At 40.5% G+C, this 26,537-nt stretch overlaps 1 protein-coding gene across 9 annotated transcripts in view; it reads right to left on the bottom strand.

The window, feature by feature from the left end:
• Nucleotides 1–21,774, bottom strand: part of SYNCRIP (synaptotagmin binding cytoplasmic RNA interacting protein) — a 29,682-nt gene extending 7,908 nt beyond the window's left edge. For 3 of the 9 annotated variants that reach the window (XM_061427898.1, XM_061427899.1, XM_061427901.1), the window contains exons 1-10: nucleotides 20,726–20,809; nucleotides 19,202–19,361; nucleotides 18,379–18,497; nucleotides 18,160–18,267; nucleotides 15,435–15,548; nucleotides 15,159–15,335; nucleotides 6,292–6,427; nucleotides 5,054–5,259; nucleotides 2,370–2,519; nucleotides 1,946–2,067 (exon numbers count right to left, since the gene is read on the bottom strand). In XM_061427898.1, coding sequence (XP_061283882.1) covers nucleotides 1,946–2,067; nucleotides 2,370–2,519; nucleotides 5,054–5,259; nucleotides 6,292–6,427; nucleotides 15,159–15,335; nucleotides 15,435–15,548; nucleotides 18,160–18,267; nucleotides 18,379–18,497; nucleotides 19,202–19,349 — 1,280 coding nt within the window. In that variant the 5' untranslated portion in view covers nucleotides 19,350–19,361; nucleotides 20,726–20,809. Of the gene's footprint in view, nucleotides 1–1,945; nucleotides 2,068–2,369; nucleotides 2,520–5,053; nucleotides 5,260–6,291; nucleotides 6,428–15,158; nucleotides 15,336–15,434; nucleotides 15,549–18,159; nucleotides 18,268–18,378; nucleotides 18,498–19,201; nucleotides 19,362–20,725; nucleotides 20,810–21,660 lie in introns of those variants that run through there. The other 6 variants (XM_061427907.1, XM_061427906.1, XM_061427905.1 and 3 more) reach the window with 5 other exon arrangements.
• Nucleotides 21,775–26,537: the final 4,763 nt, after the last annotated feature.

Genomic DNA, 26,537 nt, shown 5'->3' with positions numbered 1-26,537 from the left:
GAGAAGGCAATGGCACCCCACTCCAGTACTCTTGCCTGGAAAATCCCTTGGACGGAGGAGCCTGGTAGGCTGCAGTCCATGGGGTCTCTAAGAGTTGGACACGACTGAGCGACTTCACTTTCACTTTTCACTTTCATGCATTGGAGAAGGAAATGGCAACCCACTCCAGTGTTCTTGCCTGGAGAATCCCAGGGACGGGGAAGCCTAGTGGGCTGCCGGCTATGGGGTCGCCAGAGTTGGACACAACTGAAGCGACTTAGCAGCAGCAGCAGCAGCAGAGACATTTTTAGCTGTTATTACTTGGAAGTGGGGAAGGGGGATGCTATTGATATCTAGTAGAAGATGCTGCTAAACATCCTATAACGCACAGGACAGCCCCCATAACAAAAACTCAACCAGCAGAAAATGTCAATAATTGTACAGACTGAGGAAACTCTGGTATAGTGAATAAAAAGTGAAAACCCTGGGGACCAGACTGCCTTGGTTTTAATCCAACTCCACTACTTACTAGCTGTGCGACTGATCTTGGGAAGTTGACCTCTGTGCCTCAGTTTCCTCATTTCAAACTGGGAGACAGAGTACTCAACTCACAGGGACGTAATGAGGAGTTAAGTAGAAATGTGTGCTGTAGTTTTTTTTATATTTGTTCTTTAAAAAAAAAAAAAAAAATCAGTGAAAGACTGCCGTGAGGTAAAGTGCAAACATCACATGCAGTCATCCCTTTTGGCTTGTTCTTTTCAAATAGTAACAGATATACTGAAACATTTTCCACCTGCAATTCAGCATCACCCTTCATCTATCAAGTCAGAGCTGTAACTGCTCTAATCACTTACCCAATGTAATCTCCTATACTTACATTCTGCCGCTGCATTAAAAAACCATAACCATTTAACTGTCTTGTGAAAGAGACATGATAAAGTTATTTTCACTGCATAGAATATACTCAGGGATTTTAGACGGAGCATTAATTCTCCTTCAAAACCTAGATCTTAATTAGTAATCTGTTTTAAACTACCACCAGCCCTATAAAAGCACATGTTTCTTTATCCTAGGACAAGTACAGAGAGATTACCTGGATATTCAGAGTACAAGACATTGTACATAATTTAATCTGTTCCCCTTTTAAAATTAAAGAAACTGAGGCTCAGAATTTGCCAACTACAGAAACTGAAATTTGAATGCTTCCTTGATTATCAAATAGAAGTTTCCCCTACAAGTACAATAGACAGAAAAGTGACCTGAGATATAGTTAAATTCAGTGATTACTGTTCTTGCCATCAAACAATGATTACCCCTCTTCCTCCTTAGAAATCAATTACCAATTTTTTTTTACACTGCAAACTTAATTCTTATCTAGCTACAAGTTTACTTCACTGTCTTAATAAGCAGATATCCTTAAAAGATCCAATTTATACAATGCATTTACATATTTGTTTTCTTACCTCAATATTATGTTATTTGGTTATTTTATTAACTATACACTCATTTCGTCTTTCAAAACCCACACTTAGTGTATGAAGTGTTTGAGATGCCAGTAACGGGCACTATGTATTGGTAAAGAGCTCTCTTTTTGGTACAAAGGAAGCAGAATCTTAACTGGCAATTTTGTATACTTCCTTCCTCAGAGAAAAAATTCTACCATTTAAGTAAATATTCTGTCAAGATTTTGGGATTGTTAATATTTAACATACATATTCAGGAGCACATTCTATAAAGTATAATAAAAAATATCCTAGATTGATTTTTCACTTATATGCAATGACAAGAACTCAATAAATATTTCTTTAGATTCTCAGCATTTATCTTTGACTCAAAGCTTTCAAGTCAAATTTCAAGTCTTCTTTAAAAGGTAAAAAGCATGCTATGGATTTGTTTTAAACAGGTTTGAGGAACATTTGTTATTCACTAGTTAATCACTATTAAAATCTGTACAACTTTCACTTACATTTGATTCTTTGCAGCTTGCCTCTGAGCTTTTCTTTCTTTCCTTTTCTGATCTGGTGGCTTAGCAAAAACAATTTCAATATTTTCTCCCTCCAAGTCTTTGCCATTCATTTCTTCCATAGCCTTAAAAAAATTAGGCACTGATGAATACAAGAGACCTTTCACAACTGTGATTTATTTAAAGTTAAAAAGAAAAATCATTTATCATTAATCTCAAGAGGATGAGACAAAACAGGATTCTTTGATTTAAAAACGAATATTTTTTACTTAGTTTAGTGAGGCAATCTCCCAAGGCCAATAAAGGTAAGCTTGAATAGATTACACGACCTCTGAGTTTCCTTCAATTTTCTAAAACCTTCTGATTTTAGGATAACTAAAAATCATTAGCCGCTAATTAGATACCTATTATTCCCCCAGTTATTTACCTTGACAGCACCATCTCGTTCATCAAAATGAATGAAAGCATAATCTTTTAATTTCTTCACTCGTTCCAGTTTCCCAAACTGACTAAATGCCTTTTCTAAAATCTCTTCTGTTACAGTATTAGCCAGGTTGCGTACAAACAGCACTTTTACCTGAAATTTAAGAAACAGAAACTTCTATATATTTCCAAACAATTAAATTTCCAAGATGCCACCATCCCAACCCTGCAAACTTAACTTTAGTCACAATCCATTAGAAATATAAACTAGACTAAATTTTCAACTCATTTGGGCAAACATTAAGGCGCTACTGAATTTAATGGGCAAAATTCTAAACAGATATCTCAAAGATGCACAGATGGTGACTAAGCATAAGAAAAGATGCTCAGTATCACATATCACATGTCATTAGGGAATTGCAAATTAAAACAGTGAGATATCATTATAAAGTATTAGAACGACCGGCCAAAATACAAAACACCAACACCATCGAATGCTGTTGAGAATGTTGAACAACATATTCACCGCATTAGAATGCAAAATTATACAATTTTGGCAGCTTCTTATGAAACTAAACTTACTTTTGTACCATATGATCCACTAATCACACTCTTTGGTACTTACTCAAAAGAGGTGAAAACATGTCCACACACAAACCTGCATATGGATGTTTAGCATACCTTAATTCATAATTGCCAAAACTTGGAAGCAACAAAGCTGTCCTTCAGTAAGTGACTGGATAAATTTCAGTTCATTCAGACAATGGAATAATACTTAGTACTAAACAAGAAATGAGCCATCAATCCATGAAAAGACATGGAGTAAAAGAAGGTATCTTAAATGGTTACATACTATATGATTCCAACTATGTATGTGACATTTGGAAAAGGAAGGACAAAGCTATGGAGATAGTAAAAAGAGCAATATTTGCCAGGGATGAAGGAGAAGAGATGAAGAGGCAACCATGGAGAATTCTTAAGGCAATAAAAATATTCTGTATGATACTATGATAATGGATACAAGACATACATTTGTCAAATCTATAGGATGTAGAACACCAACAGTAAATCCTAATGGAAAGACTGAATTATAAAACTTTTCATTTGGATCACTGATTACAACAACGTACCACTCTAGCAAGGATACTGATAGTGGAGGAGGCTGTGCAGGTATGGTGGCAGATGTGTATGGGAAACCACTGTACTTGCTGCTCAAAAACAAAACACGCTATGCACAGCATTTCCTGAAGTGAAGTGAAGAGTTGCTCAGTCGTGTTTGACTCTTTGTAACCCATGGAATTCTCCAGGCCAGAATACTGGAGTAGGTAGCCTTTTCCTTCTCCAGGAGATCTTCCCAACCCAGGGACTGAACCAGGGTCTCCCTGCATTGCAGGCAGATTCTTTACCAGATGAGCCACAAGGCAAGTCCTAGTACTTTCCAGTAGTTATTATTTTACAATCAAAATGGAGGTGGCTATTTCCTAATAGTGTGAATACTGCTCCTGCTAAGTCGCTTCAGTCGTGTCCAATCCTGTGCAACCCCAAAGATGGCAGCCCACCAGGCTCCCCCATCCCTGGTATTCTCCAGGCAAGAACACTAGGGTGGGTTGCCACTTCCTTCTCCAATGCATGAAGAGTGAAATGTGGAGGTGAAGTCGCTCAGTCACATCCAAGTCTTCATGACCCCTTGGACTGCAGCCTACCAGGTTCCTCCATCCATGGGATTTTCCAGGCAAGAGTACTAGAGTGGGTTGCCATTGCCTTCTCCAAACGTGAATACTATGCCATCTTAAAAAGCAGCTGAACTTAACAAAGCAAGTCAAAACTAACTGAAACCCTTCATAGAGAAGAATATTCAAAGCATTGTTAAGATAAATTCTTCCAATCCTGAAAGATCCTCAAAATACAACTACAAATTTAACCTGGCTAAAAAACATTATCACTTCCTCCTAAAAGTAGCATCTGAATTTCTTAATCTTAGAGGGCTAACGAAAGCTTAATAAGCCAAAGAAAAAAGAATGAATCCTAAGTATCTCTGTCTTCAAGAATATTTACTGTTTAATATTCACAACTCTGATACCTCACACTCCTTTCCTTATTTAAGTGAACTCACTCTATTTGCTGGCCTATCACCATTAAAGAAGATTCTTAAAAAGACAAAGGGTGGAGTAACTTAACTGTGAGCTGCACTGGTAAAGTGGTAAAGTGTTGACTCAAGAGATATTTGTTCTCATAGATGTCTCAACAGACTGCTGAAGCAGGATACCTAATAATAGCTAAACCTTGTAACTGCAGCAGCTCTGCTGAGGCCAGTACAGTTCACTATTTTTAGGAGTAGGACTTTTAACATAAAAACCATGTAATCAAATGGCGCCATTCTCAAAAACTTACAGAAATTTCTTTTTGAATCCACACAAAAATCAAAGTCAGTCATCTCCACAGCACGTAGGCTAACTACTTCACGAGAGTTATGATGCTACACAACTATGGCTGAGGGTCCATGAATAATTTCTGTATTCACCCTCCATGCACTTGTTATTTACTTCTGGTGTGTGGCCTTTAACACAGAACACTTCTCTCACTTTCAAAGCACAGTGTAAGAAAGCACACAGTTTTCCTCCACTCTCTAAAGCCTCCTGCTGCTCCCACCAACACCACACAGAACAATCTTAACCCAACTGTCATTACCTTTGCCATAACCTCAGGATCGGGGTCTTCTATAGGATCAGCCCATTCAACAGTTCCAACATTTCCCCAGACCTTGACTTTACCACTCATTAACCTACGTCTTGCCTGCGCAGCTGTTTTGTGATCTTCATATTCAAGGAAACAAAAGCCTCTGTTTTTTTTCTTGTCGTCTGGTTGGTGGTATAAAATGACGTCTGTAAGACCCTCTGAAAGGAAGCAACCATTCCAGGGAAATTAGATAAAATAAACAAGAATAAGCAGACTAAAAGATTTTTTTGCTAATATTATACTTAAATATCAAAATGAGAACTAATCTCTTATCTTCACAAGAGATAATATACTGAAAATATCGGTCCAGATATATTAAAATATGTATTTTAATATATATAAAAAAATACTCAAAATTCTGTCCAGCTCAAAAATACTGGTCCAGATAATTTACCTAATCCACACTTTCCCAAGTATTCCTAATGCAAAAATCTCCATTAAAAAAAAAAAAAAAAAGGGTACCCTTTTTACTTAGACCTGAGGACTATTCTGCTTCCATTAATTAGACAACAGAGAGGCTTGAAATCTTTACAAAACTCTTTTAGGAAAACCAGAAATATAAAATGTTTCATCCCATCCAAGTAAAACCTAATTTTTAATGGCACTCTCCTGGCCTCAGATATCAGTATGTTTATGTCAAATGAAATAGACTATCTTAGTATTGTATAAGAATTTCAAATGATCCTGAAAACTGGTAACAGGCTGATAATTTGCTAAATATATTCTAGGCAGATAAAACTGTTTTCTTATAAAAGCCTGTCACTTGGAAACTTTAATTCAAAGACAATGTAGGCTCTCTGCTTATAGCAAGAGTACTCACTATTCCTATAATTTGGAAAATAAAGTCATTACCTACCAAATATTTTTACTAAGAATGTCAACCAGAACCTCAACATGCATAAAAACACACAAAGAAATACAATCTTCCAAAACAGGAAGCACAACAATGATTGTGCAGATTGAGTTCAAATCCCAGATGTATTCCTTACTAACTATCTAACATTCAGCAAGTTATTTCCCAAAACCTTCTGATTCCATGTCTGAAATATGCAGATACCTATCTTACATGGCTATAGAAAGAATAAAATGAATCAATAAATGTAGTGCTTAAAACAGTGCTTGGCACATAGAAGTCTGCAATTACCTTAAGTGTTACAACTTGCACCTCCTTCCAAATAAATCCAACTTACCTGTTACTTTGCTAAATTCTTCAAGAATCTGTTCCTTGGTTTTACTCTTAGGAATAGAGCCCACAAAAAGCCTGTTGTTGGCAACCGAGATGCAGACACCAATGTGTTTTCCAGAACGAATTTCGTGATTATTATACTGAAAGGGGGAAAAGTGCACCATGTTTTAAAAATACTTAAAATATCCTATGACAGGTGCTTATTACAGAAAGACACACAAATCCCATACAGAAAAGCAAGATCTTTTAACAAACTAAGAATTCAACACTTAAGTTTATCAAGTATCCTTTAAAAAATTATAATCTGAGACACAGGAAGACTGTAACAACAAAACACTGATCACGTTTATGAACTAAACCAAAAATTGTCAAGTCCTTGAAATTTAGCAAATCTGATAAGATTCCAATCTGTAAGCAGCTTAAATTCCAAATTACTGATTACACAATACCTTGTTTTCTACTTAAATGCATCCTGCTGACTATTTCCATGTAAGGAAAATAGATTCAAATTGTCAACAAGCTTTCTGTCTTTCTGTTAATCAGCACTTCAATCTTATTTTTCCATCTCCCCTAACCACTCATAAAAAGTTACAATAATGATTCTTCAGCTTCAAATCCTAAGTCTAAAAGAAGAACCTCACTATTCTGAATCCGGCTGTACATTCCACCCCCCCCCCCACTTCATTTTCATCAAGCCTATGATAACACTGGAGAAAGACAAGTAGATTATGGTATAAGTATAGAAGCAACTATAAAACTATAGTAAAATGTAAACAATCTTCAAGTGACCATAAATCATAAAAGGCAACAAAACCATAGAGGCAAAACCCAAAAAGCTCCTATCCCTGTTATTCTGATTCTTGTGCAACAGGTACATAAGGTATGAGTGAAGGAAGTACAACTAAGTCAGAAAATTGATTCCTCACTGTCCCTTTCTCCATTATCTCCAGGTATTCAAAATTAAACATGAAGTTCAATCATCTTTCCCTCCAGTTCAGTTTTGTACTTTTTACCCCAACTCAGTTCATACTTGGCCAAGTCTCTGGTCATCATTTTGAACTGTGGTGTTGGAGAAGACTCTTCAGAGTCCCTTGGACTGCAAGGAGATCAAAGCAGTCAATCCTACAGGAAATCAGTCCTGAATATTCATTTGAAGGACTGATGTTGAAGCTGAAACTCCAATACTCTGGCCACCTAATGTGAAGAGCTGACTCAGTGGAAAAGACCCTGATGCTGGGAAAGAGTGAAGGCAGGAGAAGGTGACGACAGAGGATGAGATGGTTGGATGGCATCACCAACTCGACAGACGTGAGTTTGAGTAGGCTCTGGGAGTTGACGGACAGGGAAGCCTGCCATGCTGCAGTCCATGGGGTCGCAGAGAGTGGGCAACTGAACTGACTGACTAGTCAGTCAATCATGATCCCAAGATTACCTCTATTCTTTACACTTATGCCAGAGACATTCTTTTTTTTTAATCACAATTTTGCCTATTAGGAAAAAAATATCCCTCAACGACTCCCCATCAGCAAAACAAAGTTCAAATAGCTGAACATCAGTAAGCCCATCCTAAAATTCCTCCCGCTTCTTCCCTTTCTTCACACTATTGTAATCGTGGCTAATGATGTCAGTCCTCACACTGCTACGCCTCTGAATATAATGCTTTCCCTGAAACTTCACCATGGAAATCTCTTCTGCATACCTGTAGATTTGAGCTCAACCAAATACTTTGCAATCCCTAAATTCTATAAGGATCAATAAAAACACGCTTCTATGTTAACACAGATCAGTAGTTCTCAACAGGTGTAGATTCTGCCCAGGGAGGGAGGAGGCACGTTTGACAATATCTAGACAGATTTTGGTCAACTAGACCTCGTGGCTTAGAGGTGAAGAATCCGCCTGCCAATGCAGGAGAGGCAGGTTCCATACCCTGAGAAGAAAATGGCAGCCCACTCCAGTCTTCTTGCCTGGGAAACCCCATGGACAGAGAAGCCTGGTGGGCTACAGCCCATGGGATCACAAAAGAGTTGGACATGACTTATCGACTATAAACAGGCAGATTTTGGTCAACTAGAGGTGGGACTTGCTGTTAGTATTTAGTGGGTAAGTAGAGGTCAGAGATGTTACCAAACATCCTATAATTCACAAAATAGCCCAGCATGATAGCTATCTAGTCTAAAATAGTGCTGAGATTAAGAAATACTGCCCTGGACTTTGTTTTCCCATACTATTTGTATTTAGACCAAGCACCTCTTAAAAGTAGAAATATGCAGTTATCTGCAGATAGTAGACCTATGGTTGAATCCATCATTGCATGGGATTATGGACAATGAGACTACAATATTCCACCACACAAGTAAGTTAATCTAAGAACACAATAAACTATTTAAGACATGTACATTCCCTAGATTTTTACACATAAGCATCAAATAGCCAGCCTTAGCAACAAATCAATGACTTTCAATTTGGTCATTTAGTCTGTAATTCCAGAAGTTGACCAAGGAAAAGAGAGAAAGAGGAGTTACTCTGAAGATGACAGAATTTGGTATCACTTTCCCTTTTTTGTATTTTTGTTTTCCAAATATTCTAAGACCAGGGGCTATGTACTTAATAATGCTGCTTCAAAATGGTGATAACTGTTGCCATTATTTTCTATATAAGCAAAGTTTCTTCCCTTCTAACCTATCCTCACCAGCCCTGCTCTGGTTAATCAAGGTAGGGTAGGTAGAAGGTATTTAAAATGACAGTAGTCTGAACAACTGTCAGACCTGGTGGGTTCCCAGGTAACACCAGAGGTAAAGAACCTGCCTGACAGTGCAGAAGATGTAAAAGACACAGGTTTGATCCATGGGTGGGGAAGATTCCCCTGGAGAAGGAAATGGAAACCCACTCCAGTATTCTTGCCTGGAGAATTCCATGAACAGAGGAGCCTGGTGGGCTATAGTCCATGGGGTCGCAAAGAGCCAGACACAACTGAAGCAACTCAGCATTCATTCATTCAGTCTGACCAATAGGAAGCTATGAATATTTAGCAGGATTTATAAAGAAAACTGTAACTCTTCATCCACATTTTTTTTTAATTTAAAAAATGGAAACATTTTTAACTGACCCATAGAGAGTAAACTGGCTCTCCAGTGAAGTCATTAAAGGAAAAAAGACTCTGGGCATATTGTCCAAATGAAGCAAAGTAAACATTTTCAAAGCAATGTCCGCATCTACAGATTAAGCATGCACTTTTCCATGTATATTTTGAGTTAACTTTTCTTACTCTAGCATTTTTAAGGCCAATCTATCATCTTAAAGTCAAAATTAAACTTTACATCCTAGCAAGTGAGTAACAGTGACTTAGACTGTAGAAAGGCATTACAAACAACTGTTCTGATGCTTACTAGAGATTCTAATTTAATGCTGATAAACCCTTACTCTCAAGGGTTAAGTAATCAGGACTATATAATGGTATCAAGATAAACAAAAAAATGTCTTTTCCCAACTAGGAAAGTTGGCACTGAAATTAACACGTTTTAGAAATCTAGCTTTCAGATCCAGTAGCACAGTGAGGTAATCAAATAAAACAAAGATGAACCAATATAGTTTCAGTATTTCAGAACACCAAAATGAACTGTACAGCCTGGAACATTCCCATCACCCAGGCTCAAAAACACCAAGTCACTCTTTCCTTGCCTCATAGCCAATCAGTCAACAAATCCCGAGAAACTCAGCAACCTCAGATTTGGAATCTGATCCAGAAGTAGTTGCTCAGTCCTAACTCTCCTTATAGCAGCGAAACAGCTGCCTCCCAAGCCTGTCCAAGTAAGTCTTCTTTACATTGAGTCAAACCTACTTCCCTAAAAATTCTCCAATGAATCTATTTCCTCCTCCAAATGAGGCACTTCACATACCTACACACAATGCTTACAACTCAGTCCTCTTTGCTTGGCTAATCATTCCTTCTCTGAAATTGGAAAGTGCCTCCAGGAGTGCCACGAAACAGTGACATTCATAACACAACAACACAAATGCAGGCTAAGACTGAGGAGTCTAGAGTAAGCTGGAGACTATTCTAACACTTCTAAACACCGGCTTCTATAACATGCAGTCCAAGATTATCTCAGCTTATTTGGCAATCATACCACACTGCTGAAACACTACAGTTTACTTGTGAGTAAGTTGTGTATAGGACTTGACTTTCAACCCCCCTCAATTCCACCCTTCTGATATAAACTACTGTCCCAGGCTATCAAAATCTTTCAGATCCTTATTTTGTCATCCCCCATGGCATTTATCACTACATGTAGATTCAAGTCACCAAACATCTCAATCAGTCCAACTATACCCTCATCCAAATCACTGATAAGGAAAAAAGAAATACCATCTATAACATATTTACATTATGCAACCTACACTAACACTCAAAACTTCAATGGTACCATGCAACTCAGTCCAGTAGTCAATGACTACTGCCTTTTAGCATTCACTTAAACAAGTTTCATCTTTCTTCCCACAAATCACTGCTTCAACTCATCTATTTCCTTCACTTCCCTCCCTATTCAAACCTCTTTAGGAAAAAGCCTTCTCTATCAACCCCAACTCAAAGCAATCTATCCCTTCATCCTTCCTTTACCCTGTGACCCACCAGCTTCCACTTTAATTAGTTGTAGTTAGCCTCTCATGTTCCAGAAACCCCAAAGTCAAGAACTGGATCAAACTACTTGTACACTCATAGTTAAAGTTTTCATGTTATTCACAGTGAACATTTGCTAATTGCTACTTAAAATACTTTGTGGACCTCTCTTGTCAGCTGCATTCATCAAAGTGGTTGTACACTGGTGTATACAACCACTGTGGTGAATAAACCATCAGTGGCTATTAAAGTCACAACTCTTAACGTGTAAATAGAGGTCAGTATTCCAGTCTTCGCAAGAAGTTTTTTTCAGTAAGACACTTACAGTGTATTGGACCATAATGGGCACTTGCAGAGCCAGTTGCCCTGGGCTCCAATTCCAGAAGCACACATACAAATACACATACACACCTGCCTGCGTTCCTCTTGGACTTTGTGACAACACCAAATGCTACAGAGGACAAAGTGTCACCCTCCCCATGAATCTATATTAATCCCTAGGGCTGATGGTAGCAGAGAACAATTGCAAATGAAAGCGAGAAAATCTTTGAATAAGACAGCACTGGTCAGCCGGTCAGGTTATTTATCCAGTACCTATTCTATAGTGGCACTGTTCTGAATGTCAGGGACGCAGAAAAAAAGCAAATTCTCTGAAGGGAAGAGAGATGCAAATAATGTTTCAAAGTCAAGAAATAATTTTAAGTACATCTAAACATTCTTTTTTTAAATCATGTTCAGTATACTATCATGGGGCAAGTGGGTAGTAAACCTTTCTTAGAAAGGCCCTCTAAGAAAATCTGATTGATAAGAAGGCAGCAGCTGGGCTAACTGGAAGAAGTGGTGGAAAGCCCAGAAGGCAAACTTGAGTTGGAAATGGTCACAGCTTTTGAGGAGAACAAAAAAGGCAAAGTATGGATGGAACGGTCATAAAGAAGAGTAGGAGGAGAGAGGTTAAGCAGAAACTTGAGCAGATAGAGCCTTGTTTAGAAGCCATTATTCTCAGGATGGGAATGCTGCGATCTAACCTACATGGCTAAATGGTAAAACCGTAAAGGGGCAACGGAAAGCAACGAGACTAGCTAGGACTCTTCAAATGGTACCTCAGGCTAGGGTGGTAGCAGGAAGATGGTACAAACTGGTTAGATGCCAGAAATAAACTTGGCAGCAGAGAAGACTCACACTCAACACCTTTTAAGACCACCTAAACCACTACACAAAGAATCAGGCTCACTGGCAACATAACATATACTGCTGGTTTAAACTGTTATGTCCAGTTAACAGTACTGCTAAGTCACTTCAGTCGTCTCCGACTCTGTGCGACCCCATAGACGGCAGCCCACCAGGCTCCCCCATCCCTGGGATTCTCCAGGCAAGAACACTGGAGTGGGTTGCCATTTCCTTCTCCAATGCATGAAAGTGAAAAGTGAAAGTGAAGTCACTCAGTCTGTCCGACCCTCAGCAACCCCATGGACTGCAGCCCTCCAGGCTCCTCCCTCCATGGCATTTTCCAGGCAAGAGTACTGGAGTGGGGTGCCATTAAGAACACGCTAAATAAACCAAACCTGCATGGCCCTGGGCAATCCACCCGGTCTATTTATTCACTGTAGAAAAAAGTTATTTCACTTACCTTGAAGAATGGTTTGCAGTGGTATTTAAAAGTAATAATGTGGCACAGAGCACAGCTCCTGCGCCTTAACAAGCAACAAGTGGCAGCTATCAAACACCTTCCCATAAATTTAGATCTTGCTTCCACAACTAGACTATCATCATTTACAGATACATTTTCTTATTCCCCCAAATACAAGGCAAATGTTAGCTGAAAACAAGGTGACTAAGAAGTTTGCAGTTGCTTCTAACTTCAAGTCTCTTCAGCTGTTAACATCAACCCATTTCTACAATTCAGATGCAAATTTAAAATCTACATTTTTTATTGGAGGTCATTGTCAAATTATATACATCAAAAAATAAGACCGAATATACAAACTATCTCAATCTAAGGTATGTCTCAAGATACTCAAAGTATAGGAAAGCAAAAAGTGATGCTGCTTCAATCTTGTCTGATCTACAATCTAAAAAAGACATTTTCTCAACATTTGATTATGTACATCTAGAACAGTTCAACTATCTTATACAAAAACTTCTTTGATAAAGCTGTAATTCAAGTAGACTTGTGATATGACACAACTAGGAACAGTCTTCAAACTACGTTCCCTTAAAAAACACATCTGGGGTGTTACATCCAGGAGTCAAAACAAGGTAGCATAAAACATCCAAATCAACTTCAGTTTTTTATTTCTCTAGAATGTTTCATTTCCTCAAAAGCCTAGTCCTTTCTTTTACTGTTGTACTAAGGCAAGTCTCCCAATTCTATCACCATAATCCTAGCTATGGTAAAACATCTCTTCAGAAAAAGCAGTAAGAATACATCCAGTTCATCCCAGTACTAACATCCCAGTACTAAGACTATCTTTAAAAAGACACCAAAGTGCAGAGCCTCCTACTGATTAGACAGCAAAAAGTAAATATTCCCCCAGATAAGGACTCAAATTCAAACCCAGAAAAAAAATGTAAAAACATTTGTTTAGGACAAGAGCTGTTTCTAGACGAATCAAAATAGCTGTTTGACTATCTGGAAATTTCTGCGTTACAGTCAAAAACTTAACTATGTTATTAAGACTACTCTAAGCCTACAGCAATGCAATTTTGGACTATATTATGTTAAGCCAAGGCAACTGCCCAAACTGAAACATATTTCATGTGTATTTATTGGCACTCAAAATTGTCATGTTAGGACTGGTTTATGTATCTTCTTCTAATTATGGTTTCTTTACTATAAAGATTCTGAACATCACCTAGAAATACTCTAGTGAGGACCTACCATAATTGGTGTATTTTGGCAGCAAAAATTTAGTCAAGTGTTGGTTTAATAATTCCTATTAAAAATAATAAATACACGTATCATTACTTATAACACTAAGTAATCACACCACTAAACAAAACTAAGCTTTATGTAATACCTAGTAAATAAACTGGGTCTGACATCATTAAATTCTACACAAGCTTTTTGTAGTAAGATAAGATAGCTCATTGCCTTCTCAATCACTGTACATTTCCACATTAAAACTTGCTGCTACTTTATTACTATCTGGCAAAATGTTCTTTTAGATTCAGCTGAATGATTTCTACAGTTTATCTTTCCAGAACCCTAAAAAGTTCTCAATTTCACTTGAACTGTTTAAACTAAAATCTTGACAGTTAATGGGACGCTAGAGCTATATACTCTCCCTTCTGTAATAGCATCCTTGGAAAGAAGGGAAAAATCAGCCTTGATTTAAACAGAAATATCCAAAAACCTGAATTCTTTATTCTTCCCAAGTAGCATACTTTTCTAATGTTAACCTTACAATATTCAATTACACACACCAATAGAAAGATGCAAGCTATATAGAAAGCTAAATGGAGTGTATTTGTTTCCTTTTTCTCCTTAAGGCTTGCCTGAAAATGTGATATAGATGATGGTGAGGAAAGAAAAAATAAAATTCAGGAATAATCAGTCTAAGAATTTCAAGTTTGCCAGAATTACCCATATAACACGCAAGTCAGACAGTGCAAAACAAATTATCTGCCATAGTGAACCATTTACAAAAGTTCCTCCACAGCTGCACTTTTTGATAGATTTCTTGGATTGAAATTAACTTATGACATCTTCAACTACAAAATATAGAAACCACTTGAGTCACAGAATTTAATAAAACTAATTTGAAGGATATAAGCCATAACTTGAAATATTAAAGTTCTTTAAATTGGGAATATAACTAGGTCCTCACCTGACATCTGCTATTTTTAAATCAAATACTGCCATTCACCATAAAATCCCTATTTCATTAACTAGAAAGTTATCATCACAATGTCTTCATGAAACATTTCTAAAAAGGGATAGCCAGATATGGCCCAACAGGAGCCCGGTCTACTACAGTTACTTTCCTACACCTTTTAACATTCCTAAAATTAAAAAAAAATCACTAAGCCAAATGTTTCAAAGAACCAGTAACTATAACTCCACCACACTACCTTATAGATCCCGAGTCAGTTCAACTATACCCGCAAAAGATACTGCTATAACGTGTACACGCAAAATGTGAAAGACAGTGCCTAATCAGCACTTCAAAAACATTCAGTTAACACAATAAGAAAAGGCCTGGCTTTAATTATAAACAGCAAATGTGAAGACTGAAAGAAAAAAAAAAACTCACCAGTTTAACAGCCTCCTGAGCTGCTTCTTTTGTACAAAAAGTGACAAACGCATAACCTCTATTGAGACCTGTTAGTGGATCCATCATTAAACGAAGATCCCATATAGGTCCAGCTTTTTCAAACAATGGAACAAGTTCATCCTCAAACAGATCTCTTGGAATCTTCCCCACAAATATCTGTAAATTAAATATGCAGTAAAAACCATGGAGAATTTCTGTAAGAAACCAGACACATGTACATTTACTACAAAGGGTACAAGTTTTTAGTTTCTTTACCTCAGTGCCAACAGAAGGCTGCTGACCTGAATAAACGGAATCTGGAGGCGGTCCCCCATACTTCCTCTGTCCAGTGGTCACATCGAGTGTGTAGCCTGTTCTTTCCAAGAGTGCCTTAAAAAGTTGAAAATGTCATTAATATATTTCATTCATAAGACCACACCCGTGCAGCAAGCAGTTATGAAAAAATCAATTTTGTTCAAATCTTTCCATTTATGTTGGCAATATTCCCTACCAACAGGTTTTTGTTGTCTGTTTTAGAACTCTTTTAATGTGTGCTTATAATTCATAATATGTGCTAATTTATAATGAAAGTTTCAGGATCCTGGTCAAGTAATTTTCTGGTCTCCAATTACTGAGCAGTGCTTAGTGAACAACACAAAATATTGATTCTTCAACTCTGAAGGCAAGGTTTATCTATTCTGCCCTTCTAAAAAATGACTGCATAATTAAGCTGAAATTCTCTCCTGAAGGAGGTGGTGAGTAACTTATCTCTCCCAAACCTAGCTTTCTTACCCAACAAATTTCCCAGTAACCCACACTCCGAGGTACCTACTGCCATTCTGGGAGTTTCACCAACCTTTACAAATTACACTCCTCCAACTAAATCCAGAAACTTAAGAGGAGATGCAGGAAAAATAACCTCTTATTCATTTGACATTCAAGTACCATGCTTCACAGGACAGCATGGATCACTCAGAAAAAGAGCCAAAATGATTTTTGGAAACTTTATGAAACTGCAACACGATATAATCTCTACACATTAGCTCCCTAAAAGTGAACTGTTAAAATTTAAACAACTTATATTTAACTCAGAGCATAAAAAGATTCTTTTTATCTCTTATTATAAACAAAACAGTAGAAAGTAGTCGTCCACTGTTAGCCTAAGGAAAAAGCAAGATTATTCCTTTTCCACCATCTCACCCACAATGCACAAAACTAGTTTTCTAAATAAAAAGAATCTAATCATTAGCTGATAAACTTTGAAATAAACTAATATCAAGCACATGATAAAACTTATCAGAATGCTGTTAAGTGATGGGGGGAGGAGCACTTTAGTCCTTAAATGAAAAAGACTGGACAGATTTTATTTCTACCAACTCTTTGTGACCCCATGGATGTAGCCTAAAAAGCTCCTCCGTCCATGGAATTTTCCAAGCAAGAGTACTGGAGTGGGTTGCCATTTCCTACTCCAGGGGATCTTTCCCAACCCAGGGATCAAACCCAAGTCTCCCGCATTGCAGGCACACACTTTACCTTCTTAGCCATCAGGGAAGTCCTTATTTCTACCCAAAGAACATTAAACAGTTATGGAAAGATACTGTAATTGATAAGAACTCTATTCCTAAACTCTCTTAACAAAAAAAAAAAGTCCACAAAGTGGTACACGTTTTAAGCAGTCTTTTTCTACTATACCCAAATATATTTGCTTAACAGTGCAATATTGGGTTAGTAACAAAAATAAACTCAAATCTCTTACTATCACATAAACTAAACCATTAAATGGTTCATCTTTCCTTTTTCCCCTATGCAATCCCTGTGCTTCTTTCACTTAAATCTTCATACAACCCAAATAATATCTGTTTTATGTCAATCCCTAAAAACAAAAAGGAAACACTTATTCCCTCTGAAAAATAGTCTATAAAAATGTCTGATTTCTTGCCACAATTTAAGTCACACTAAAGCTTTACGCCACTCCCTTCCAAAGACAGAACTGAATGTTTCACAAACTAAATTTCCAACTTTTTATAAAATTTTAATAACTTTCAGTGTAGATTTACTTACAACTGATCTAATTATAACAACTATATATTCCATTTCTTTGGAAAAACTAGATTTATAGTTCAGATACAATTCACTCATTGAAAGCCTCAATTTTATACATTAACTACTAACTCCATACTTCTCTCTTCCTATACCATTAAAACACAACTGACACCCATCCCTTCCTAATAAGTTATTTTCTTAAACTAGAATCCTTGGTTCAAGAGCAGGGGCACACTATGTTAAGAATACTACATTAAAACTAGTATGATCATCATATTTTCTATGAACCAAAAAATCAACACAAGTAAAAAACACAAAGATCAAAACCTAGTTGACTTTACTACTATGTGACTTGGGTGAGGGCAAAGGAAACTTCTCTCAGCCTCAGTTTCTTCATTTACACGTCTACAGTAATCAATTTTTTCATTAAAAGCTATTTTAAAAATGAACAAATTAGCCTTAAAAACCCACACTAATGAATGAGGAAGAAGGCATTGTTAAAATACTAAACTCATTTAATGCGGGGGCTTGAGAATCCTAAGAAAAGCAGTCAATTGCTAAATGTACACTCTCCATCAGTATGGGGTGAGCTGATCCCTCCCCTTTTGGTTCCACTGTCGGTTAACCTGGACTTGCAGGTTTCATATGAAAAATATGGTGACTGTATTTCTTTAAATCTTTTATTTAGAATACCATTAGTAAAGAATACATGGGTAACAAGCAAAATTTCAAAGTTGTTTAGAAACAGAAACTGTTGAAGGCAGGACACTTCAAAAAATAATAATGAGAAAACATTAACAAATTATCTCATGGTGGTTAACTCTCAACATTACCACACACACACAAGGAATAATTTCACACCCAAGGAATATTTACCCAAGCTAGAAAATAGTCAAAACAACAAACAAAAAACTTTAAAAACTGAAAGGAGTAAAAAAGAAACTTTTAAAAGCCATACCTTAATTTTTGCTTCATCTGGTCCTTTGCTAGAATCTGCAACTTTGGTCCCCTGTTTTTCTCTCTGCCTATAAGTCTTCATGACTCCACATAAAAAGGCACTTTTGTTCTGTAAAGGAATTTTCCAATTATTTTCAAGAGTAAGTCTTAAATATACCTAACTGAATAAAAGTCAAAACTACTTTTTTTTTTTTTAACAATCATACCAAATTAACGTTACCTGAACATGAGAGAGATCACTGTCTTTAAACTGCTGAAGAACTGCCAATGCGCCGTCTTCATTGAATTCTTTTAAAGCTTCGATAGCTCTTTCATCTAAATCGCTATGTGCAACCAGCCCTGGAGAAGAAAAAACTTAATTAGTTGTCAACTTTTAATATTTTTAGAAAGTTTTTTTTTTAAAGACCATGTTTGCCAGTGCAGGTGCCAACTACAAATTCTTCCATTCCTCTTTATCTATATAATGAAAAACACACATACCTTAGCCATTATGAACTAAAGAAGGCCTCTCAACCATACTTAAAATAATGAGTCAACTTTTTTATCTTATCCTAAGTCAGGCAGTTCTGAACACCGAGTATTTCTAAGGTAAATACATAGGCTTACAAATTCTAAAATCAACCAACAAAGTACAGAGCATGACACGGGAACCTCCACTCAATTTCAAGTACCACTAAAAAAAGCAACAGCCACACCGAGACAGACTGACTACAAGTCTACAATTACCAAGTTATTTAACCAGAATCCTACCACAAAAATACCCCCAAAAGTCACACAGCCTGCTCCCAACATTCAGCAGCTGTTGCTACCTGCTACCATCATATACTTAACCATCTGGCCATCCAGCCTTTACCACCTAACCCTTCCTTCTTCCCTCCCTCTACACACCTTAACCTCTAGTTCACAAGAACCTACTAGCACAACAAGGCAAAAACTCCAGGTCCCACACTTCTTGGAAACCACAAAAAGTTGCTATTTTAGTTCAAAGCCAGAAATCCAATAGAAAAATTTCATAATGTAATTTTGCAAGTGTTAGTTCTTACCTGCAACGTAAATTTCATCTAGTTTTTCAGCAACTTTCTGTGGTAAACCAGCATCAAGCAATGTCTGAAAATTTTCTGAATGGATAACTGCAGAAGTAGTATCCATGGGCTCTTCAGTACCATTTCCATTAACATGTTCTGTAGCCATGTTTCCAGAGATCTGTTCAAACGCAATAAGCAAAATTAAACTAGGGTCTTCAAAAAGGGTAGGACAATATGAGAGCCCCAATCTTGACTTTCTCTACCAATTTCTACACCAGCAAGCCTATACATCCCTTTAAACAGGCCTTAAAGTCACTGTCGCCTGACAAGCCAGATTTGGAGCTCGGGGCACCAAAGGACGGATCCACTACGTTTTTCCTTAGCACCACCCCTGACTCACCTGCTAACACTCCCTAGGAAAAACCACATTACAAATGGAGCCCAACCAGCACGAGGACGAGCCAGCGTGCCACATGCAACTGTGCCCGTACAGAGAATGAGGTGTGTGCGGAGCAAGCAAAGCTGGGCTTTTCCCTCTCAAAGGTAAACCCCCAAAGTGCGCGCTTTTCCCGCCTGCCGCTTAAAGATCAGTAACAACAGCCAGCGAAGAACAAAGCGCTCACACAAGCTACCTTCCCACCTCCCCGCTTCTCCACCCTTCACCCCCGCACCCCAAAGCCCGCCCCCGACTCCGCACCCAGAGCGGCAGCCTCACCGCCGCGGCCACCGGGAACCCATTAGAAACACGTGCTCCGCGCCTTCAAATGTCCTACAACTTCCTTCAAACGGCAACCCACCGAATCCAGGCCAAGACTACCGTCACCAGCTCCCGACAGCAACCCAAAGCCGCGGCCGGAGCCCCCAGCCAGCAGCAGCAGCACAACCTCGCCCCTCGACACCGAGGCCGCGGCGGCGCCAGGCCACAGGCTCTCCCCGCCCCCCAGCGCCGCCGTCTCGGCCGTGACACATGGCTCTCTCTCTGCCCCGGGCGCCGGCGACCCCCGGCCGCCCGCCCGCCCCGCCGAGACGTGCGCCGTGGCGCACGGTACAAGCCCCCACCCCTGGCCGGTCCTGGCAGCGACTGCGGCGCGGGGGCCGCCGGTGCCACCCGCGGGCCGGGGCCGGCAAGCCGGCGGCATGAGGGCGTTCCGCGAACTGCCCCACGCCCGCCAGACCCCAAGCACCACCCAAGCCCGCCGCGCGGCTGCGGGACGGAACCGGCTCCTCTCCGCCCACTCCCGCGCCGCGGCGACGGCCACGACAGCACCAACTCCGCCGCCGCTCGCGGTCCGCGCGGGCCACGGGGCCGCCTCCTCCCTGGAGCGCCGCAGACAAAGCCCGAACAGCGGCAGCACATGGAGGGGAGGAGGAAGTGACGGCGCGGGCCGCGGCCTACTCCCGAGCAGCCCCAGTCAACGTGCTCCCCTCTCCCTTGGAATCCATTTTCCAGAAAAGCCGGTTTCTCCCCGCACCGCCCTCCCCCAGCTCACTCCACAATGTCACGGAGCTCCCTTCCCAGACCCGGGTCCCAGCGGTCGTTACCTCCCCGTTGGGCTGCGGCGGAGGAATCCTGTCCGAGGAGATCCGGTTGCGGGCAACGCGTGCTCGCTGCTCCCTGTGTCCGGCGCGAGTGGAGCTGTTGTAAAATGGCGGCCGAAGCTCACGCCGCTGGCAGCAAACCCGATCCAGTTCCACTCGCCTCCGAGCGCGCTCCCGGTGCGCGCGCGCGCCTCCGCGTGACCCCCCTCCTTTCCTCCCCTCCCTCGCGCGTCCGCTTCTCTCACTCACTCTCTCAGCTCCTGCCGTCCTCCAGCTCCTCCTTCTCCTTCTCCCACCACCACCAGTCTCCGTCAGCCCTCTTCCCTAGGCCCTTCTTCTTCCCCTCCCTGCTTCTTTCTCCCACCGCTCGCACTGTCGTTCGCGGCCGCTCAAGCACAAGTGGCCGCCCTTCCCCTCCTAGATGCACGCTTGCTCACTCGCTCCCTCCCTCGCTCGTTCTCTCGGCCCCGTCCCCCAGTCCCTGCCGAGTCGGCTCCTGTCTTTCTCTCTCCCGCGCTGACGTGACGACGTAGCCTACGCCTCGGGACGCGCGCCCGCGGGTTCCGCCCCCACTCCCCACCACCCTCGGTCCTCATCACACGGGAGGGCGCGAGACCCCGCCCTTCCGCTCCGGCGGCGGCGGAGGGGCCAAGAGTGAATGAAAGGCCCGCCCCTTCCCCTCCCGACACTCCCCCTCCCTCTCCCCTCCGGGTGGGGCGGGGCGGGGCGGGACGGGCCGGCTCAGCGTGTCCCACTCGTTCTCCTTTGTCAGGAGACAGGCATCTCCCCACCCCGCCCCGCCCCACCCCAACCGCGGCACCACGCGCACGCCACCCCCACCGAGCTCCCGCTCGCCCCACCCCCCGTTCAGTCCCGGGCCAGCCGGGAACGGGGCTGGGGGCGCGGAACGCGACTGCAGCTGCCCTGAGAGTACCCACCCGTCCGTGCGCGCCCGGCCCCGCGCCCTCGGCGCCGCGGCCGCGTAGCCGTTCTAGGCGGTGTCCACGCCGCTGCCTCCCCGCGCTCTCCTCGCTCGGGAGGCTGCAGGCGCACGTGTCCCCCGGGGCGGGGCGAGGCAGACAATGGAGCGGCGGGGGAGGGGAGCGGCGCGGAGACCCGCGGACCTTTGGTTCACCTGGCTAGAGGGACCTGAGTGCCCGAGTCGCTCCGGGATGACTGGGTCTCCCTTGCTGGACAATGGGAACTCCGGGGCCCCAGCCCGCGTGGCTTCCCTTCCACGGGAACCTCGGGCGGAGGGAGGGGCGCCCGGGGCTGGGACGAGGAAACCCCGGCTGCTTTTGAAGGGGGATCGGCTGTCTACAGTGGAGCAAGGAGCTGCTCCCGCCTCGGGATGATAAGAAAGCCAGATTTGGAAGCGAAACCGCTGGGTGGTGAAGAGTTGTGCAATACTCCTTTTCAGTCCCTGGCCTTTTAAGCAGTTACGGGCTTCCTCGCAGCACAGTTTGAGCAACTTGGTGCAGCACAAAGCTGCGTGGTTTGGGCAACTGTGAGGCACATATCTGTGTTTTCTTTTCAAAAAACTGAAGTGACATTTCTTCTGTAACCGTGTACTAGGTACAAGAAAGACAAGACAAAGACATTTGAATTTCAGACGCGATGTGGATATTAATTTTACTTAATGAAGCTGTAATGAAAAATAGGAAGTGTTCTTTTAATTAAAAAGCAAGCTTATTTTTAAGAGCTTACTGGTTCCCTAAACAATCTATTCTGTGACGACAAATCAGTGGTGCAAGAAAAAGTTAGGTGACTACTCTTCAAAGTGCTTAAACACATCATATGTCAAATTATTCTCATTGGTGCCTGGATGAAGATATAAAAATTTTTAAATAATTTGACAAGACCTGCCACACTGTTTAGCAAAGATCTGAGCTCTTTATTACCTAAAATTTCTTACTGTCATACCTGGTCCTGCTATTGTATTCAGCTAATTCAGCAATAAGAGTTCATAATTCAAAGGTTGTAGATAATGTTATAAATGAAAACAAATAACCAAGATATCTAATACAAAAATACAATCAAAACTGAGCAATCCTATACATTAAAGAATGAAAATAATCGATCTAACCATCCAGCACTTTCTTTTAGACTTTTCTGAAGATCAACTTTCCTTTAGAAGAAAAAGAAAAAAAGTGCCCTTACCTAGGTAATGTCTACCAGCTGACCAGATCCCCCAAATTGAAATCTCTAGTTCTTCTTCCACCCGGAATTCCTTTGTCTAACCCACCCACCCCCAGACCTTTATGTGGGCGTTAGGCACTCCAAATCAACTTTGCAAAAAACAGCACAAGATCTTCCTCCTAATGATCGGTCTCCAGAGTTCCCACCCCAGTGAATGTCCCTCACTTGAATCCAGCAGCATTAGCTGAAAGCCGGAGTCATTCAGGACAGTACGTGCTCCCTCAATGCCCTCTCAGTTAGTCAAGTTCTGTACATTTTGTCTTCCTGATATATCTATTTCTATCTATGTTGCAACCAGGGGATAAGCTACCATCACCTACTACCTGGATTAGTGATACAGCCTGCGGATTCATCCATCCTTGAAGCTTTCCTAAACCATTCAAAGCTTGTGTGTGTGTGTGTGTCTGTCTTTTAATTGCAAATAAGACTCTGTAGCATCTGCTTAAAGCCCTTCATTAGCTTCCCAGTACACTTAGAACCAAATCCTTAACTAGATCAACAAAGCCCTCTATCTGGTCTGCGCCACACGTCTCCCCAGCAAAATCTCTACCCGCTTCCGAACTTTCCACTGGCCTTCCCTCAATTCTGACGTTTCTCAGGATGGCACACACTGAGCACCTACACAGAAACCTGGTCAGAGATGCCCTGAGCAGGCCTGAGAAAAAAGCTATCAGGCATGCTCTCCAGTTGACATCCTGTTGAGAGAAGTAATAGTATAATTTTCCTCCTGACCTACAGAACTTATGAATTTTTTCAGTACCTACAGTAATATCATGGCACAGTCCTAACTCCTTTGCAAAGCTGACTCGAGGTGGTTTCATTGTTGTAACAAATTTATTTCTTAAATGCAGGCAAAGAGGCTCAGAGACACTCTTATCTCTTAACATTACTTTTCTTGTTCCTGCTTTTGCCATGAAAATTAGCAAATATATTTTTGGCTTGATGCCAAAGAATTACTGCTGTTACTGAAACATGGGGAACTCCTAATAATTCTTTAAAAAATAAACTAGTAGATAGATTCATTTGGTACAATAGGTGCATTGGGCTAGATTGAAATGTATATGAACGATCGGACACAAGAAAGTTCTCAATAAATATGTGTCCTCACTTCCCTGAATCCTCTTTAGTAGTGAACACAGGATTTGATGCTCGATAAGTATTTACTGAATGAAACCAAATGATGATACGGACTTCCATGGTGGTACGGTGGTTAAGAATCTGCCTGGCAATGTGAGGGACTTGGGCTTGAATCCTGTTCTAGGAAGATCCTACATGCTGCTGGGCAGCTAAGCCCATGGCCCACGCCTGGAGTCCATGCTCCCCAACAGGAGAAGCCACTGCAATGAGAAGCCCACGAACCACAACTGGAAAAAGCCTGCACACAGCAAGGAAGACCTAGCGCAGCCAAAAATAATAAATAAAAATAACATGCATATGTCATATGTCCCTAATAAGAAAAAACATGATGATAGGCTGAGATGCAAACAGCCTTGATATTAACCCCAGATGGGTTACTAATGAGTAGTGTGAGCTTGGATAAACCCATTCACTTCTCAGAATTTTGATTTCCTCATCTATAAAAGTACACTGAAAGATTTTTTAAGATCTAGCTCAAACATTTTACAATATATTTTTTAAAAATTTCTCAAACTGTTTCTCCAGTTTTTCACAGCTTAAAAATATTCAGATGTCATTCATATTTGCCACTTAAGATCTTCCTCATTTGAATCCCAACTTTCCTTTATAGCAAAATCGCCAGCTATACCCCTTATTTGAACCCTTGCTCCAAACAAAAATAACAGCAACAATGACAAAGACTGATGATATTTGATTTGAGATATCACCCCGCCACTGTAGATGTGGAGAAATTGACATGCACATTCAATGCTGGTGGTTTAAGAGGTTTTTTTTTTTTTTTTAATAAATAATAGTTGCATTTATAAGCCCTGCTCCCCCAAGTCTGTTCTTCCATCCTTCCACTGTGAATGTCTTATAACCTGGTACATGCTGTGCAGCTTGAAATTCCACTTCTAGCCTCTGGGGCAGCCAGATGTGGCCGGGTGACTTAAGTCTCTCCAAGGGAGTGAGAGGATAGATTGATATGACTTTTTTTAAACACAATAATTAGACTATAATATGTCCTGAAGTATTGTTTGTAACATTTATGTGTGTGGGGGTGTGTTGTTTGTAAATATATACATAAGCTAAACATCCAGTGATAGGGAACTGGTTGAATAAATTATAATGTGCATACATTGAGTCAGTTATTCTGGAGTCATTGAAAAAAATGAGGTAGCTACCAATATCCTTACATGGAAAGATATCCAGGCTATCTTCTTAAAAAAAAACTTTAAAGCCACCTATAGAACAATGTACAATGTGACATTTTCTCGTTCAGTTGAATATCTTCTGCATACCAAGCTCTGTGGTATGCACTAGGTTCACAGTGTTATATGTCAAGATTGACACAGATTTATCCCTGGCTTGTGAATCTTGCAGGTCTGTGCATATGTACATAACAAGGTATCGTGGATATAAAGATTTTTGTTTCTAGAGAACAATTACAATTAGAAAAAAGGATAGGGTGGAGGGAGACCATCATACACTTTTTTACCTCATACACTTTGGTAATACTTGTTGCAATAAATATTTTAAGTTAATTATTTATGGACCTCATTACTGTTTTCCCATTCAGGTAACCTTTGAATTACTGAGAAGATGGAGACCTGTTAATTCGCAGTTAATCAAAGGCAGGCATGAAATCACACCTGTTTGGCTATTTTGCTTGTCATCCATATTCTTCCACTACTAAATGCCAAACTGCTTTTTTAAAGATCATATTTTCTTCTTTTCTTTTCTATATTTTCTAATTTTTTGTAATTATCATATATTAATGTTATAATGCAAAATGGGGGCTAGAATTCAAATGGGAAAAGTTCACAGCACACCTTTGTTCTTTTCACAGAACCATAGAAACCTAGTGTCAAAAGAGACTGTGGAAGTCATTCAGTTGACTCTAATAATCAAGAAAGTTTTTGCAACATCTCTGACATCTTATTTTCATGGTAATTGAATGGCTGCTATGTTAAAATTAAAAACTTCTGCTCTGCAGAGACACTGCTAGGAGAATGTAAAGAAAAGCTATAGACTGAGGGGAAATCTTTGCAAAACATATGTCTGTTACAGAACTAGTATCTAAAACATACAAATAACTCTTAAGACTCAGCCATAAGTAAGAAATAACTAAATTTAAAAATGAGCAAAAGATCTAAACAGACAGTTTATCAAAGAAGATATATAGATGGCAAATAAACATATGGAAAAAAATGTTCAACCTCATATGTCATTGGGTGGTAGTTGGTGGTTTGGTTGCTAAGTCGTGTCCAACTCTTGCGACCTCATGGACTGTAGCCTGCCAGGCTCCTCTGTACATGGGCTTCTCCAGGCAAGAATACTGGAGTGGGTTGCCATTTTCTTCTCCAGGGGATCTTCCTGACTCAGGAATTGAACTTGGGTCATTAGAGGATTAAAAATTCAAAAAATGAGATACCATCACACACCAGTTATCATGGCCAAACTCAAAACACTGACACTGAATGCTGGCAAGGATGTGGAG

The sequence above is a fragment of the Bos javanicus genome, chromosome 9 (assembly GCF_032452875.1).
Source record: "Bos javanicus breed banteng chromosome 9, ARS-OSU_banteng_1.0, whole genome shotgun sequence".
Taxonomy (NCBI): domain Eukaryota; kingdom Metazoa; phylum Chordata; class Mammalia; order Artiodactyla; family Bovidae; genus Bos; species Bos javanicus.
Note: the sequence above shows the minus strand (reverse complement) of the source record. Positions and strands in the feature narration are given on the sequence as shown.